This window comes from Galleria mellonella, unplaced genomic scaffold (assembly GCF_026898425.1).
Source record: "Galleria mellonella isolate WM207_F2 unplaced genomic scaffold, CSIRO_AGI_GalMel_v1 utg515, whole genome shotgun sequence".
NCBI classification, from domain to species: Eukaryota; Metazoa; Arthropoda; class Insecta; order Lepidoptera; family Pyralidae; genus Galleria; species Galleria mellonella.
In genome coordinates, this window is record NW_026442107.1 from 643,665 (window position 1) to 663,929 (window position 20,265).

A 20,265-nucleotide genomic window follows, 5' to 3' on the forward strand; every position below is an offset into this window, starting at 1 on the left:
AGATAGATGAATGTGGAAGAAGCGAAAGAGGTTTGTTTGAATCGAAGCATTTGGCCTTCCATTGTTTCTGCCTACCCTAATGGGAGACAGGCGTTACAGATATGTATGTATGTATGTAGTTAAAATATTCTTTGTGTATAACCATGCGTCTTAATTTAATTTAAAATATGATATTAAGATTCATGTTTGAAGTGATGTAAGTACTAGAATAATGTTCTACTGAATTTACATTATCGTATTTATAATATTTTATATATTCCATTATATAACATACAGTAATAATAACGATTAGAAACAATGTAAGCAAAGGTGAACTTATCTCTAAAAAAGATCTCTCCTAAAATCTCTCGCTGATTTACCCTGATCCAATACTATATTTTCTGACCCAATACTGTGGTATAAGCAGTAGTGAATGGACAGCAGGAGTGCAAAACAAAAATCTAAACAACAATAATAAATATGTATATAATTTATAAATTATTATATCTATATTTGAAATATACAAAAAACCTACATAAATAAATATTTATATACATATTAATATTAATTATACAATATATAAATAAATAAGAACTATTAATATACCTATAAATAAAAAATAATAATAAATTACATTTTTACGTTTTATAATACTAACATAATTTTAAACATTATTTACATTTCACACCTACATAATCACATTATTACATAAAAATATATCTCTAATTATCCAATTGTCTTTAAAAAAAAATTTTATAAGCTAATTCTCAAGGGCAATTTTTTTAATTATTACCCTATGGTGCATAATTTGACCTCAATCAATGTATAGGAGTTCGCTATTGTTCTTTCACATTTCTTGGAAACGGTATTTTTTCCATTTTATAGGCTTATTTATGGAACAGTGACAGCCAAAATTTATTATTGATTGATCTAATAACTGGCTGCTTAGTCCTGGAGTCCGAAGGTTCCAAGATCTCTTTTATTTTTTTCAAACACTCAGATTTTTTATACAACTTCAAATAACAAATAAGCCAAAGGTCCACTTGATGCATATACGAGTACCTACACGAATAATGTGATAGATATTACACAATACACATGTACAATGACCATTATGTATCACTTTTATCTCATTACGCGTACCTCCGTAGTTCAATGACCTGTAATAAAAAAAAAATTAAAATAAATATCAATTATATTTTAATATAATAACTACCGGTTTTATTTACGTGTAATTTGATTGAGCAAAAAATTGAGTGTATTTTCTTGACTTCGTATTTTTTCGATGGGCATATAAATTCATTTTTAAATACATTATAATATTTAAAAGAAAATATGAAACGATGCCTACTATTTTATTTTTTATTTGGTTTAACAAATAAGTCTGTCAGCATGCGTGCTGTTCTTTCCTTTGACCTCGTTATAGGAACTACGGGTGACGAAAGTGGTGTTTATTTTAATATCTAAAGAATAAATGGAATAGATTGTTACCGGCCAGTACTTTTTTTTTTTTTTTTTTTTTTTTTTTTTTTTTTTTTTTTTTTTTATGCAACTTAGAATGACAATATTATTAGTGGCCAGTACGTGAACATAATATATTACAGAATTTAGAACGTGGAATCGTGTGACAAATGTGTGGGCAGGAACGTTAAATAAAAGTTTTCTCTAAAAACACAATACTCGTAGCTATTTTAATCATGACAAAATTAATATGCGACCGACACGTTAGTTATAGATTTTTTAATACAGAAGCAATTTTATTATAAAAATCAAAGCTCGCTTAAAAATACATTGTAACAGCAAAATCTTTTTATATCTATCGGCGGTAAACATTCACAGGAGTAGCCTTTCAACAAAATAAGGTTCCGGTAACGTTATTGCGTAACGTACAAGAGTACAATCAGGTCAAGAGATGTTATACTTGTATACACGTGAGTTTACCCAAACAAGCCCGTTTCGTACACAAGTTGCGAGTAAACAGATCTTATATTCTCTTGACAAAACAAACACCTCATTCGAAATGTATTATAAAAATACAAAATGGAGTAGGTATGTCTTTTCGTTTGTACAACTGCATATATCTTACGCCAATTTCCTACATTCTTGACTTTATCTTCAGATCTTTGACAGATCTAATCTATTTTTACCCGATTACGTGAAGTATAAAGGAGATTTATGTCTAAATAGATTAGTCTAGGTTTTCCTCAATATTCTACTACATATGTACATATGAACATTCGTTTACATTATCTTAACTGGAAAATTCAACATCTCAAAGCAGGGTACGGATCCCTTACAAGACAGAGACTCTAATTTATTAGTTTTAGATATACTTAACAAGTGACATGTATTAAATAATTAGTTGATGCCCGCAACTTTGTCTGCGTAAAACAAAATATTATATATATTTTTTACTTGAGAAAATATTAATTCATCATACAAATTTTCATCTCCTATATCACCTCTTTCAAGTTTTATTTTCACGTCAAAAAATAGTCAAGGTCTTAATATTTTTATACTAAAATCAAAATTGCTGCTGTGATTTAGGCGTGAAAAGGTAACAGACTGACTTTTGCATTTTTAATATTGATCTTGATAATTATCGTGAGTTATACAGCGTACTGTCCTGTAATTGTTTACATTGGCTTTACTTTTTACTTACTACGACACAGCTAAGGATTCCCTTGTAGACTAAGGATTCCTGAATGTCAGCAATTTACCTCACTGGTGACCATTTACTATTAGACATTTTTTGTCACCTTTTTGGTATAAAACAAGCCCTACACCGTGATTATCATTGGGGACCTTTCGAGTACGAAACTACACGAGCAATCCCGAATTTAAAACGTGAGTAAATACGATATAAATAAGTGTCATTTAATCCCTGACATATAATTAAAAGTACTCTTTTATCAGACCCACGCATAATTATCGAATTATTTAGGGTCCAAACTTTCGAGCGGTTTAAACGATGTAGTCGTAGTTAATTTTATTTACTTTAAAATGTCAACACGTCCTGAACAAACAAACGTGAGGCGATCTCATTACGGAACTTTGTATCCATTATCCCGCATATCACTTGTCAGTTTAAACAACGGCCAGGTTTCAAACAAGACGTATAGGTGCGTAACAAACAAAAACAAAATTACTTGTTTGGACTTGGTCGTCACATGTAAAAGTAGGTATCTTCGAAGCCTTTAACATCAATTTGCACTTAGGTCTGGGTAAGTATTTAGGTCGTAACCTCATATGTAGTTGGCTTATTTTTCATAACATAAGGTCATTCCCACGATTGCTGTCTAAGAAATGTCTAATAAGTTATTTTATAGCGTATGGAAAAGTATTTTCTGATTTTGTTTTTAAATTAATGAATCAAATTCAATATCTCTCTGAATATACAATATTCAGTATTAATCTGTGATTATCTGTACTTATAGTCATCGTCCTCATAATTAATATAATCTGTCTATGGCCTATTGCTGAAAACAGGTCTCTCTCAAAGAAATGGAGAAGAATCTTCGTGGCGAAATAGACACAAAGTGAAATCCTTACTTCGAACTATATTGGCCACTTTATTTCTTCTGTTGAATGTATATATATATATATATATATATATATATATATATATATATATATATATATATATATATATATATATATATATATATACATATAATATGGAATTGAAGTTAGATCTATTATGGTTCATAACCGAATAAAGTCACGTACTGTATGCCATAATACTTCACGTCACGTCCTCAAAATACAACTGTATTGTTACTCTCAACTTTAGAACTGTTACCATTAAACTTAAGTGTTCAGCGTTTCTCTTTGCTATTTCTCGTTTCTGTACAATAAGATTAAAAAGTTTCCAGTCAATATTTATCTTGGTTAGAAATAATAACATTTCTTAATAACAATAAAAAATGTATTTTACGTGTCTGCTATTACCATCAATAACAACGTCATTGAAAAATAAATATGTGGTAATTTATAATAATTTACTCTTCTTGGTAGCAGTGAAAAAAAAAACTTTCTTACCTCTTTACCATTTAGATGTTAAGAGAGGAATTGACTGAAAATCAGCGCTGTGCAGTAGTACATATTGCACTGGGACACTCACAGCATCCGCTGAGCCAGTTTTTTTGCCTAATATAATACACCTCTTATATATAATATTACTGTATTTTCTATTGTAAGTATGAGTTTTTCTGGCAATAAATATTTTCTATTCTATTCTATTATACATCATTAATAAAACTATTATAATTTTTTAATTTACTCTCAAATCTTCGGGATTACTCAAATAGTTTTGGACTCGTTAAGAAAATGTAGTATACGCTTCCATAAATATTTGTATCGCTGTAATACGCTATGAGAAAACTATCGTATTTCTTACCAAAACTAAAATTGTTTGTTAGAAAGTAAATTTTACTTGGAGATATGTGATTTCTCGGTCTAAATCCAAATACTTTTAGACTATTCACGTTATATTTTTGCAAAGCAATAAACTAAGTTCTAATCATTTTTAGGTATGTATCCACGGTAATAAATAAAATAAGTTACTTTTTTCATATGCTAAATTAAATTGTTGGTTGATGTTGCCAATAAGCTACTTTTTTTCCGGCCAATCGATATATCTCGATTACGCAGACGAAGTCACGTGTACAAACTAGTAGTATATAAATCATCTTTATTTAAATGAATCTGTATACATCTTTTAAATTTACTTTTTATGATTGTAACGTTGGGTTCGAAATGTTATTAACATGTTAAAAGTCACCCTGCAAATTATGCCAACATGAGTTAGCATTCTGACGTACGTATGTTTTTTGTACCTACTGTTTAATTAATATTTCGTTTAAACATCAATATTGACATTTTGTTAATTAAATATTTCAGAACGTTTATCAACCCTTTGTGTACAAACGTCCTTCAAATGTAATAACATTTTTCAGAACAATATGTAAACATTCTAATACGAAAATTAATTTGTTTAGAACAGAGATTCCCAAAGTGGTCAATATCGACCTCTTGGGGTCGAAATCGGTTTCCCAGGGGCCAACATAAAGGAAAACAGATTTTGAAATTCGACAAGGTCTAAAAAATCTAGTTTTATTTAATTATCGATGTTTTTTTTAATAAAGTTAGAGTTTCGCCTGTAAGCTTTGTAGAATATTATTGTACAAATCATACAGTCGATATCGAGCCCTAAGTCTAAGGCAAGACATGGCCTCCCTTTTTGTGTTCTATCGTTTGTATAATGGATTGTGTTCTGAGAAATTGTTTGAAATGATGCTTATACCACCTTTTATTATCGTACCGCTCTCATTGACAGGGAATTCATCCTCACATGCTCGAACCTAAATGGTCACAATGCCGTTTCAAAGGAATTTTCTTCTGCGAACACTCAGGCTGTGAAATGATCTCCTTATTGGTTTTCTCTAGAGATTACAATATGGGGTTCTTTAAAAAGGGCACATTAAGGTTTCAAGGCCGGAAATGTGCACGTGACACCCCTAGTGTTGCAAGTATTCATAGACTACAGTAATCGTTTACCATCAAACAGGTTGTATGCTTGTTTACCACCTTTGTTTTATAAAAAAAAAAACCTATTGATTTATTTTTACTTAAGTATTTTTTATGTTTTTTTTTATACAACTTAGAATGGCAAACAAGCTGACGGCCCACCTGATAGAAAGTGGTAACCGTCGCCTATAGATATGAGCAGTACCATAGTGTTATTCCTCTGTAGCCTGTAAATTCACGCCAAATCCCACTCTTCAAACCGAAATACAGCCATGCAAACTCAACTGCTTTACGGTTGAAACACGAATGGTATGGAGGTACCCAAGCAAACGACTTTTGTACAAAGTCTCCCTCTGGTTACGTAACTTATACTAATAATTAGGAATTACATACACTTGATATTTACTAAATGTTATGTTTATGCATTTTATTAAATTTTGATGAGAAAATGTTGTCAAGTTTGTTCACTTAACCAACTGCAAAGTTTTTTTTTTGGAAAAAGGGGTCCCTTATCTAAAATAGTTTGAGAATATATGGTTAGAACATGCTAGAACCACAGCGTATAAAACCTCGCTTTACATGGCTCATAACAGGATTAATTTTGTATAACCCGGCCGAGTTTTGTAGGTCACTCGCACCGAGAGTGCATTATTAAAGAATTAATTTATTTTTCATCAGCAGGTTATCCTTACTAATGTGTTTGTGAGAATGAGTTTGTTTCTTACTTGTTGGTAACTTAACAACTCATCCAATCGTAATGAAATGTACTATTTGGTATGGAGAAAGCCGTATTATACTAGATTCTGTAACGCGATCTCACGTACAAATCACATAAAAAAGTAGTTCTAAATATATGGTTTTACAATAAAATTTATATGTAAAGTGGATTTTTTCAACTCCTCTGAAGAGGCTTATTTAGATTATTAGAATCTTAGAAGCTTTGTACCAATTACAGTGGACTGTACTACAACGTAATTCATTAAAAAAAAGTTCTTCATTCGACTACGAGTATTCTTCTGTTACCCTATTGTTTCATTACTATATTGTTATATTACGCAATATAGTCACACATTCTGTACCAATATTGACTTTTTTTAATAATAAATAGTTTATTAACTCGTCTATTATTATTGTTTAAAATACTTGTGCTTGGTCCTACCGTTTTTTATAAAAATATTTTTATTATTCACTAGCTTTTACCCGCGACTTCGCTCGCGTGACCGGAATATGTTTACTTTTTCTTCTTCTTTCAAGTCAATAGACAAACCTATATATATTTCGACTAGAACTTAGCAACTTTCACAACATAGTTGGTTGCCTTATTCAGGTCCTCCTTCGTGCAAGATGAAGGGCGTAAAGAACAGGACAAGAAGTATAAGAATATGGTGACCTGCAGAAGCCACGATGATCTACACTGTATACTCCCTGATCATTCTTACCTGTGTTAGGAACGATGGGAAACTTTCAGTGTTAAATTATAACAAAGATCATCACGGGCTCTTTGGCTATAATAAATGTATGATTATGATCCAAATTTCATATGATTTTTATTTAAATGATCTGTAAAATACAAGTACTTCCTTTTATATTCTGTCACGCCGCAGCGCACCTCTTTTGTATAATGGTTCATATAAAATGTATGATAACGATTTTTCGTAATGCTCTGCTTCGCGGTGAAGGCAGTATGGCACACCATATTACGAGTCGCACTTAGGTACATAATATTTTTTAAATGATAAAAATGAGAAAAACGCTGAAAGTTTATTAAAAAAATAAATCACAACGTGCTAAGGTTATTTATACCATTTCGTCATCATTTTATCAGTCGTTTATATATCCTCTCCCATAAAGAAGGCTTTTGCTAGTGGCAGTTACTTTGCTTGGCAGGCGGGTTAACAACCGCAGTTAGCTTTTGGTGATGTTTATAGAGGAACACTGCTGTTTCCTTGACTATTAAGATTACCTAGTGGCCTTTTGCGACACCCACTGGAAAGTAAGGGGTGATCCATTCTATATTGGCATCACACGGCAATTTATTTATATATATATATATAATATAATTTACGATTTGATACATAATAAATTATACAGTGGGAATAACTTGAAAATGTTCTTGTCGAAAATAATCTTTTTCTCAAATTATGGCATATATACATATATTATAATTATGTATTTATATTTATAATACCTACATAAGTGAAACTTACTAAAAAAAAATACTATGGTTTTTAATATTTTCGAACTTTTTTTTTCTTTTAAATTACCTCTATATTATAATAAACAAAACAAACCGTACATTTGTTAATTGTGAACCAATTTTGAAAACTTTTTTTTATTTAACGGTCCAACTTCCGTTCTTAGCTATTTTGAATATTTTTTTTTTTTAATGGACGATAATGGAATGGTCACCCCGCCTTCGCTAACGGTATACGCTGGTGAGATCCTAGTGAGAGGTGATAGGTGAAAATGAAAAAGCAAGTCAGTTAGTCCATCGTGATGAATAAATACATTTGGAATTCACCACAATGTTATTTTGAGTATATTTTTTTTTCAATGGGTGAAAATGGTACGGTAACCCCGCCTGCGCTAACGGGATACGCTGGCGGAGCACCAGTGAAGGGTGATAGATGAGAATGAAAACAGGCCAGTTAGCCTATCATGATGAATTCATCAGGAATTAAACATGATAGTTTCCAGGGAGAACCACGAGGAGGTCGACCTGGTTGGGTATATTGCTAGCAATGGGATTCTCAGTCTCTATTACTAACAATCCCTTTCCCCCCTTTTTGAGTATATTAGGTACTAGCGATATCGCCTCGACTGCGTTTATACTCATATGTAGCTTTTAATGTAACTTTCTATAGGCGAAAGAATTTTCAAAATCGGTTAAGTATTTTGTGAGTTTACTCGATTCAAACAAAAAAAAAATTTTTTTCTCTTTATAATATTTTTTAAAATTGGCATATAAGAAATTAATAAAAACATTTTGTTTGGCAATACGGAAGAGATGAGAGCTCGGAGACGCCAGCACAAATCCTAGTGCGAGATCTAAAGTCTCTCTCAGCTAAATCTATGTACGTAACTTGATAAATTATATAAACAGACATTTCTTTTTTATACATCATCGTCATCATCATTTTAACTCATCTATAGTCCACTATTAAATATAAGGTCTCCTTCATATTTTTCCACAAAGTATGATCCTGGATCTTGCGTCCAGCAACTACCTGTAACACTTTTGAGGTCGTCACAATATCTCATAGGGGCTCATATCTATTATCATAGAAAACTGCCAAATAAATCTGTCGATAGAATCGTTACCGCTACCTAATCCATAAGAAAGAATGAGATAACGTTTCAGTGTTTTATTCTTTCTTATGCGAACGATATTTAAAAAGCACCTATCGGTAATTTTGTATGCCACTTATTTTTTAGGGCTTTAATGGACTGAAAATGAAATGGTAACCCCATCTATACCAGATAGATATTTACATTATTTTTCTACTATTTTTATACCATTTAGAGATGATAGGTGAGGGTGAAAGCAAATGATTACTTACTCATTATGATGAATTCAACAAGAATCAACCACGATGGTTTTCAGGGGGAACAGCGCAGTTAGAGGTCGTCCTGATAGGATATATTGTCATCAATGGGGCCGCTTCTCCTTGTTTTTAACAATGCCTTCCCCTTCTCTTTGAACCGTTCTTCGTAATCGGTTATCGATTACTCGAAGTGTATGACAATTCAGCTTACATATCTATAGACATTACAGTTACTTTTAGTTCTTCTGACATAACAAGATTTCGAATTCTATCACTCTGTGAATCTCTGAGCCGTAGTTGTAAGCTTAGCTCATTGCATTGAGTGACTTGCCACATCATACTTCTAACAGTGTGTGACCATATATCACTGCCATAAATCACCACTGCCACCACTTTTTTATAGAATACCAATTTTGCATTATTAGTGATACAGAAATAGAATAGAAGTTGAACCAACCTGAAACCCAAAGATAGTATTTATGAAACTAATTTTTTTTTTCATGTTTTTAAAAATATGTGAGATAGCTAATATGGTTTATTAATAAAACATTGAAGTAAATACTGTAGATTGTAAAAAGAATTATCGAAATCGGTTCAAAATTTGTAAAAGTCGCATAACATATACATAGAAAATTATATCCTATCATTGGGTTTAGTCTATATACTTTTTCGATATACTGTAGAGAAATTATAGCTTTTAAAAATATATTGCACGCGTAGTCACAATATGTAAATTAATATGTTTGCTCTAACATCATTTATTTTATATTCATCATTGCTAAAACATTGAATAAAACTAAATAAATAAATACACTAATAAATTATATATAAAAAAATAATACATAAATGAAATATATCTAATTAGATATATTTTTTATACAAGGAAAGTTGCACTATAATTAATTATAATAATAGAGTTCATAGTTCCATTACGTTTTATTGTGTCTGATATAAAGTCACAGATGAAAGTTAATTAGAGAGTAGCAAGCAGCAGCTGTTTAAATTAAAGCCAGCTGTTAACAATTTACTGAATCAAACTTTCTATTGCAGGCTCAAAAATAAAATAAAATTGGAATCGGACGAGAATTGCTGCCCAAAGAAGGAAACTGGTGAGTTGATTTTATTAAATTCCACGGTAATATTATTTCTATAGTCGATTGTTTTTGTGTAATTCTTCATTTTAACGTTGAATGATTAATAAGACCTATTTTATTAGACGAGCATTATAAACGAGGAGTTTTGAAAAAGATTTAGATATCTTGAAATACATTCTGGTTTACGGTAATGTATGGTTTTATTATTATTATTTTTTTATACAACTTAGAATGGCAAACAAGCTGACGGTCCACCTGATGGAAAGTGATAATCGTCGCCTGTAGACATGAGCAGTACCATGGACATAAGAGAGTATACTGTTTTGCCCATGAGACTCTCCACGTTGGAATCAGGTGTTAACCATCACTTTTGAAACACAATGCAAACACAGCTGCTTTTGAAATACAAATGTACCCAAGCAATCAACTTTTGTACAAGGTCTCCCTCTGGTACAATAGATACAATAGCAAATAAACTAATGGAGTATTTTATGACAGGAATGAACCATCACTTTTGGAAATGAGCAGTGCCTTAATATCTTAGAATATTTTACTACTCCATGATTTACCATTACTGAGGACCTAATTTTTAATTGTTAATCCTCTGTACCCATAAAGGTTATTTGATATTAACTACCTTGAGTTAAACTGCATTAATAGATGCATAACTATTAGAAAGACGTTAAGAATTTGGTCATTATTTATATGATTTCTTGATTTATTAACAAACAGCACACAGATGTAGGGAATAATATTAATATTATCATTATATACAACTATATCATATCATCAAATATAAATTCTATCATACTTATTTTTTTTTCAAAATATTAATTATTAAAATATGGTGTTTCAATATATTTAGCATTAATAAATACCTATGCGGATTCTTAATCAACATGTTTTTGTGTAAAATTTTAATTTTTGTAATTAGTAAATACAAAAAATCATTATTTATACCAGCTTTACTCACATATCTTTGGAAATTGTCGATTAGTTTCGGATTCGACAAGATCCATGTTATTCATAGACACGTTTCTTTGAAATAAATACCTATGTAAGTAAAGCCGATATAAATACGATTTATACTATTAATTTTTTTATACAGATTCATGATTATTTATCAACTTAAAAATATGGCATTCGGTTATAAAATTTTAAGGATAGTATATTTCTCTAAACAATGTAATAATAGTTAAATAATAAGGTAATATTAACTACATTTAATAGAATCACTCGTAGAACAACAAAAGTTTAAACTCAATAAATACTAAATAGAAATATTATTATTAATTTTTAACTTATGAAAAACCATTTTCCTTTATAATATATTCAGGATCAGTTTGTAATCCTTACTTAGAAGAGGATCTCAATAACTTCTCTTAAAGTTTATTCAGTTCTTAGTTAGAATTAAAACAACAGGTATAGTTAACTTAAACATAATTAATTAAATTCTCCGAAACTAAATCTCAAAATTACTTAGATCGTGTACGGTGCCTATTACAAACAAAACACAAAACATCTAGACTACGCTAATTTAAAATTTCGTTATCAAAGTTGGCTCAAAGAAAAATCTACTTAGCCAATACCTAATTAATGCCTCGCCCGGCTTCATTAAATATGGACTACCCAGTTACAAAAACTGGTGCCTCAGAACGATAAGAAAAAGCTGATTTATCTGGATTTATATAGGTACTATTTATTTAATCATCAAAAGTAAAAACATCTTAATTTATACAATTTGCCGCTAGATATGAAGTCTAAGTACCTAATTGTACATTTTGTTTGGTTGTGCAAGCACACCTATATCCATCTAGTAGTCGCTTATACCAATTGAATGTTGGTGATATGTAAGGTAACTAGATCGAAAAATGTTTTTATTAGGACATAATAAATAGGATAAAAGAACCTTTGTGTATTTTGTTGGTTACCCAATATAATAGAAATAAAATTCTAATATAATTTTTATGCAACTTAGAATAGCAAACAAACTGATGGCCCACCTGATTGAAAGTGGTAACTGTTGCCTATACACATGAACAGAACAGAGTATACTGTTTCGCCCTTGATACCTCCCATGCATTGTCATTCCTAAGGACTAAGGTGTTAATCCTCTATACCCTGTAAATTCACTACCTAATCCCACTCTTTAAACCGAAACACGACCATGCAAATACGACTGCTTCACAGTAGAAACACGAGTGGGACAGAAGTATCCAAGCAAACGACTTTTGTATACAGTCTCCATCTTTTTAGTTTAGTTGTTGCTTTAGTATGTTCTTGTATCTATATCTAGAATTTGTTTCAAGTATATAATTAAAATAATCTAATCCATTGTTAATATGAAATGCCAGTAGAGTTTTTGAGATTGGCAACCTTTTAAAATATAAATTTATTTCATGTTTATATGTTCACAGAGTACGTGGTACCAGTGCCGCCGCGGGTAACCGTCGAGAAGCCCTTCATATTATCCGATGGAAGGTGAGTTTCCATTTTACTGCCAATTACTTTTAACAATAAAATAGACCTCTATTCTCTCGCGGGCCCTTCATTGTGCCTCAACAATTCATTAAATCGGAACTCTTATGCGCGAATCGTATTACCTTTAACATTTTGCAACAGATTATTGTAATTTAAATTGTACATACTAGCTGATACCCGCGACTTTGTCCGCGTAGTATTTTTTACTCCTGTTTATTATGTATTGATGTATATATGTATAAACCTATCTATTACGTAGGACACTCAGAAAGTTTTGCGACCCTAAAAAAATGTTCTATAGGTATTTTTATTACATCCTTTCAAAGTACTCTCCACCAGCCTCTATACAATGTTTCACGCGTCTGAACCAGTTTTCGAAACACTTTTTCCAGTCCACCGCAAACACCTCATTTATAGCCTTCGAGCAGGCTGTAAACGAGGTGTCTGATGAGAGCGCATCATCCGGCGATGAAAATTGTATCCCTTTGAGCTGATTTTTTATTTTTGGGAATAAGAAGAAGTCACACGATACTAGATCAGGGCTGTAAGGAGGGTGACCCAGGAGTTTGACCGGTGTGCTGTATAGGAAGTCCCTCGTTTTGATTGCGGTGTGGGCGGGCGCATTATCGTGGTGGAGCAGTAGCCCGCGGAGCCCTGTGTTTGGTCGCTTGTTTCTTTTACCCGCAACCTTGCTCGAGTGTATTGTCTGAAAAATACTTTTTTTTTTATAGCGATTAGTTGAGCTGTTAAGATGTTAAGAAGTTAAACATAAATAAACAAAATCATTTTCACGTTTAAAGTATTAATAAGGATTTACATTCATTGTTATTTTAGTTCCAACTATTCACAGTCGCTCACAGTCCGCTGCTGAACGTAGGTTTTCCCTATAGATTGCTATCATTACCCGCATCCATTGATCCCCATATCACAGTTGAGGTCATTGCTCTATCTGTAGTTTATTTCAATAGAACTCAATGAAAAGATAATCAGGCTTTGTTGAAATTATCACTGAAACATACTCTAAATGAAATTAGTAATAAATGGAAACATTCATTTAAGTAATCAATATTTTTTTTTTTCAAATTATATCTACTATTGGGATACAATTCACAAATCGATTTCGAATCGATTTTTGTATTGTAATTAATTATTCGTGTGTTTACATTTCCATTAGAAGCTACGAAAACTAATTATAGCTGGATATCGCCCTACGCTATGCTTTTGTCTATACGGAGTGAACACATGAGAACTTTTCCTCCCCATCAGTTATTGCAATTTTGTCTATGTGACCGACTAATTGCCAATTGCTTGCCAATCGTTCGGACCAAATTAGTCACTTTGATTCTTCTACAGAACTCCTCATAAAATATTCTATCACGCAATGTAGCTTCGATCCCGTTAGCAAAGTGTAATTGGCTTCGAACATTTCGGGAAACGGCATTCCCTAGGGCGGAAAGAAAAACATATATATATATTTGGTACTTCTTCATATGTATTCTCTATATCTAATACTAATTAAAATATGTTAACTTGCATTTTTTTTATGTGTATCCTAATATATACTTGTTTTTATTTTTTCTTTTTTTTTTTCTTTTGTCTCATAAAATTATATGATGCCAGTAGCATATTATCTTAAAATTTGTTTTTCCTCTATAGAAATAACTATATTTACTAACTCGACCTTTGTAGACGAAATTGAATCAATATACGCACTTTCCACCATTACAGTCAACTTCCTCCCGCACACCACAAGGGATCATATCAAAGGAGCACTGTGTATAACATTTATTCGTGATTTCCTTTAACAATAACAATATTTCCAACAGAGTGGAGCTTGAAGCGTGGTTGGATAAAGCGACGTATTATCACGGAGAATCGGTAAAATGCAGTGTTGTTATCGCCAACCATTCGTCCAAAACTGTACGAGGTATAAAGGTTTGTATTTATAAATTGAAAGGTATAGTTTTTGAAACTATAATTCTTGATGTTATAGTAAATTATATTTTTTTATCTATAACTGGATTGCTCGTTAGGATTCAGCTAGAGAAAAGTAAATCATAGCTTTATAAGCCAGTTGCAGAAGGAACTCTAAATCCGTCTGTATTTTTTTTTTACTTTATCAATTCAGTGCCGATTCTGATAATTATTTTTGCGACCGATGGGATTTATTATTTGTAACCTGATACTAGGTATCACGCCCGTCGCCAACACAACGTGTGAAGAATATTATATATTCTTAAATTACTATTAGATATGTATATATTTATAGGCTTATGATTATAATAAAACTTGTTGCCTGAAATAAATATATAAAAATTTTACATAAAAATTTTACGTCGAACGCATCCGTTTTTCTTTGCGAAAAATCTTGCTAAATCAGCACAATTTTTTGGACACACGATCCCGTGTTCTAAATTCAAATGTTTCAATTTAATATGTCTATCAAACGTCTTATTATCCATTGTCGTATTTTGTCAGGATTAAAATTGCTTGTTTTTCTTTTTGCGGAGTAAAATATAGTATATATACATATATTCATTATTAAGATTAAATATAACAACGCATCTCATTTGTTATTCACTTTACTACAACAAACCAGCACCAAATAACACTAGCCAATTGTGTATACAACACCTAAATAAAACAGAGTCGTACGAAGTTTTAGCTTCAGACATAAGAATTGATAGACTAGGTAGAAACGACACTTATGCACCTTCCTTTGTGAATGCGCTCAGGGACGCCGGCTTCTGAAAAACAGATTATTCTTTCTGTTCTTACTTTTAGCTTGTCTTACCCTCTCCTCTTATCTCATTCTCTATTTTGCTACCTATACATACTTTACTAGTACTAAAACTGCTCAAAAAACTACTAAAGTTTTTCAAAGTTTTGTCCAAAAATTTCTCCAAGGATTCCATTTCTTAAAAATTTGGCAAACAGAAAAATGTACAAAAAAATATCCAATCTGGCAACGCTGCCAAAAAGAGAATATTATGCTTCCAATAATTGGCCGCGCTATGCCGTTTCACTAAGGGTTTTTTCATGCAACGTTTGATGGATCTCGGGAAACACGTCACGGAAAAGGTCATTCCACAATGTCACGATAAAGTTCAAATAAGAGTTTACAAACTTAATTGTACACAATATACGTAGATATTATTAAATCTACGGATGTGTCGATTCTACCTGGATATTTATTCTTATTCTTCAGTTCCCTGCTACTGCACTTTTATGGTTCGCTCAACATAGCTCGTAACACAGAGGTCAGTGCAACAACGTTCAAGACTTATTTATTGTGTCGTAAAGTCGTACCTATCTTGTCCGGTTGTTGCTCCAAGGTTCTCTTTATTGTTTATATTTTCCACAATAACAAGTATATAGTATTAAATTGGAACTTAGAGTAGAGGTCATGTTATCACAAAAGCTTTTATGTTATCTATTATAATGTGCATTGTCGGTATCACAAGTACAAAGTAGTGACATCGATACTGATAACACTTCGACAATTGACGAGATGTTTCGTAAACATAATAAATTGAAAATATTTTAGTACATTAATAAATAAACAGCTAAATTACAACATACAATTAGAAAAGGAAAAAAAAAAAACATTATCTATAAAGTATAATGAATAAGTATACTCAAAACTATAATCTGTGAAGAAAATCCATATATTCTTGACTATTACCGTTTTCTTGAACATAACCTCGACAAACGCACTTTTCGTGGAGCATATATCTATAACTTAGGAGTAATTAATGAATTTGTTTTCAGACACTGGTGATACAACACGTGGACGTGTGTATGTTCTCCAATGGAAAGTTCAAGAATGTTGTAGCGTCTGTAAAGTGTATAGGTACCCGCGTCAGACCTGGACAACGACTCACAGAGACTTTCAATTTGTTGCCTGACAGAGGTAAATCGAAACCTTAAGAATATACTGAAGCTGATAGAGAGAGAGAGAGAGAGAGAGAGAGAGAGAGAGAGTGAATGAGAATAAAAATAATAATCTTTATTATTACAGGCTACAATGACCTAATTTGTTAGTAACATAATATTTGCTTAGTGTTAGTACATTTTAAAATAAAATAAATAAATAAAAGAAAAAGAAATAATAAACAAATTTAGTCACCGCTAAAGTATCCCATTTGAGATACCACAACAGTGACAGTAAGGGCAGTTTAACCTGCTTGCAATCATAATAAATAATCAATAATGAATCTTCTACACGAATACAACCATTATACTTATTTCTAGGAAGTAGCAATGAAAGTGTTATTTCTGTTGTTAAATAATAATATGGCAGTATCTTTATTGTGTCAAAGATTGTACATCTTTGACACAATAGAGATAATAGCAAATATTTCACAAGTGATAACAAATGAACGGAAACCATACGCTTTGTGATATTTGTGGATGTTGTTCATGTCTATTAATATTTTATTATTGTACTGTACTTATTATTTCACTGCTACTATTTTTCATTCAATGGGTCATCTAATTATTAAGTGACGAGAAGATGATTAATAAAAGTATATCCCCATAAATTGCCGTGTGGTCGCGGTAATGAATGGGCCATCCCTTATTTCCTGTGTGTCGCAAAAGGCGACTAGGGATCTTAATGATCGAGAAATGATCAGCGTCCCTCTTAAAACATCACCAACCTAACTGTAGTTGCCAACCCCCCTGTCAAGAGTGGCAACTACTGGCAAAACGCACCTTAAGGGGGAGGTTTGTGTTCAGTAGTGGTTAACGGTTGATATGATGAGCCATATAAATAAAATCAAAAATTGTTCTCAGGCGTCACCAAAAACTGGATAGCTTTAGAGGACTCATATTCAAAAACCGGCGCAAGTCTTGCATCGACAGTCGTTTGCAGTAACTCTCCCGAAGACCGCAACGTATTTGCCATTTACGTATCCTATTACGTTAAAGTCAAATGCATACTCAGTAAAATGGGAGGTGATTTATCTGTCAAACTTCCGTTTATTCTCACACACTCTTGTCATAGCGAGGCACCAGTTGAAACCGTCACAGAAGATACATCCCCCAAAGTAATTTTAGAAGGCAAAGAAAACAGCGATGACGATTCATCGTGTAATTTAACGGTCACAGAAAATCGAAATAAAGATAGTGTCGTTTGTTGTCAACCTGGCAAAAGTCAAGAAGACAAATGTGAAGAAAAAATTGACAATGAAGATACTGAAGTGAAATCTCCCGAAGATCATCGCTGTATTGCTGATGTACTAGTCAATATAGAGAATAAAATAGAAAGACCCAAGGTATTTGAAGGGACTGAGGTGCGTCTGGCTAAGCCTGATGAAGAATTGGACCTTATCGTGAAATACCACGGTTCAGATACGTGATCCGATGAAGAATTAAATATAGATAAAGGTGATAAAAAGACTGAAGAACCAGAAAAGCCAGTGATTATTGCCGATTGCAAGAAAGAGGTCCAAATTAATAAAAGTGGTTTTGCGGAGAATTTGAAGCGGGCTGTTTGTTGTATAGACAGAAGAAGGCACTCATAGCCGATGGAGAGTGTATTGAACTATATCGACACATCACATAACTACTTTAATGTGTTTTTATGTGTCACAGTTATAACCACAGTTAACATGGTACATATGTGTGTTCAAGCAACTGAGTGGAAGTTTAAAAGACATATTATTATAATTAGTTTTAATCAGTAAAATTTAGATCTTTTGACAATTGTATTCATAGAAGGTGAAATCGAAATGATTAGCTTTCAACTATTGAAACTGAACATCTCATGAAACTAAATGAGACGTGGACGGAAAGAATAAAAAGTTTAAGTCCCATATACTAACTTAACAATGCATCTAGTTAGCGTTGGTATGGGTGGCTCAAATTTTTTGTCATTTTTTTAAACCATATTGTTTTAAGAAAAAGGTTCGGGTTTAAACGTTTCCTTAAAAGAATATTCAAGATACTGATTTTATCTTTTCTTTTATCAATATATATATTATATTAATAATATTTGTTTATTACTATTATTATAGATATATTATTATAACAGTGAATGCTATAACAGAAATTTTTCTTGCATAAAATTATACTTTTTAAATGATTATATAAAAATGTAGATATGTACTAACGGCGTCAATCTAAATTGGTCTGAAATGAACGAATTGCTAATCTAGTCATTTAGAATGTGTTACTCTAATTAGGTATCTAACCTATAATGTTAGTAAATATTCTAATGTTTACAAAATAAGACCACTCATGCCTGCTTTTAGTTTTCATATTTGAATGTATGTTATATTTGAATATTTCTAAATAATTAATAAGTAAATAGAACATTTTAAATTTGTAATTTTATTGAATTTGAAAATATTATATTAAACAATTAACAGTAAGTGTATAATATCCACAAATATATTTATTTAATTTGACAACAATAAAAAAAAATATTAAATTAGGCATCTCAAATATTCACAATACGAGACAAAAATATAATATATCCAATTTAGATGCACTTTTGTAATTAAATTAAATTTACTGTAAATGTATAATTTTTCAAAAAATTTACATTACTTATTGGAAACAAAAGCATGATTTTGGTCAATTAGATATAAGGTCTTTGTCAGAAGACTTGGCCAGTGCCGAAAATGAAGCCTGAATGGATATTACGCTTATTAAATTGTAGTCTGTGTTAGTATTAAATTGTGTAGAAACATGTTCCTTTCATTTCTGTATCATATTTTTAAAATTAAATTAATTGTTATGTGGAATAATAGTTGTTTATTTTGTTTTCTTCAAATCCTTTTTTTTTACAATTTACTTAATAAATCTACTATAATAACAAAGTAAAGATCACAAATGATAATAACATACTATAAATGCAACGCCAAAAACATTCTAATGAAGATTTTAAAAATATATTTATTAAGACACAAGACTATTTCCATCATACCAATATGAATAAGCTATATGGTCCCGGTACTGAATGGGCCATCCCTTCCTTTTCCGTGTCGTAAGAGGCGACTAAGGGAGCTTAACGGTTGATGGATTGGCAGCAACGTTTCTCTAAATCATCATCAATGCTTATCTGCATTTGCCAACCTACCTGCCAAGCGTAGCAACTACTAGCAGAGGACTATGTTCAGTAGTAGATATTTAACGGCTGATGTAACGTGATAAATATGAATATGGAGACAATACAATTGAACGAGAGAGAGAGAGAAAGAGAGAGAGATCCTAGACGATTACTCTCTCTTATTCAATTTATTATTTTATTTATTTCTTCTCTCTTCTTTGTCCAAATGGGTTCATAATTGGCCCTATGTTATGAATCGATCTTATTTGCCTTTTTTAGACATACATTCCTCATTTTGGAATTTTTTTTTAATCACAATTAGTGAAAATATATAAAAAAAAAATACAATTGAATTTAGGATCAGCTTTGTTGATATAACAACCAAACAGCTATATGTGATCACGGTTGTATAAATTAATTATATAATGGAAACGCATGAAGGATATCATGGGCGAAACAGTATACTCTGTTATGTCCAAGGTACTGCTCATGTCTATACGCGACGGTTATCATTTTCCATCATGTGGATCGTTTATTTACCATTCTAAGTTGCACAAAAAAATTCTATACAGCAAAGTTA

The 20,265-nt window shown here is 31.6% G+C and overlaps 1 protein-coding gene across 3 annotated transcripts in view; it reads left to right on the forward strand.

Moving 5' to 3' along the window:
- The window catches only part of LOC113522695 (arrestin homolog), a 128,779-nt gene extending 109,404 nt beyond the window's left edge, over positions 1 to 19,375 (forward strand). For 2 of the 3 annotated variants that reach the window (XM_031914037.2, XM_031914038.2), the window contains exons 7-12: positions 8,514 to 8,582; positions 10,104 to 10,162; positions 12,565 to 12,628; positions 14,455 to 14,563; positions 16,400 to 16,541; positions 17,426 to 19,375. In XM_031914037.2, the coding sequence (XP_031769897.2) occupies positions 8,514 to 8,582; positions 10,104 to 10,162; positions 12,565 to 12,628; positions 14,455 to 14,563; positions 16,400 to 16,541; positions 17,426 to 17,991 (1,009 nt within the window). In that variant the 3' untranslated portion in view covers positions 17,992 to 19,375. The remainder of the gene's footprint in view (positions 1 to 8,513; positions 8,583 to 10,103; positions 10,163 to 12,564; positions 12,629 to 14,454; positions 14,564 to 16,399; positions 16,542 to 17,425) is intronic. The other variant, XM_026908473.3, reaches the window with a different exon arrangement.
- The last annotated feature ends 890 nt before the right edge of the window (positions 19,376 to 20,265 follow it).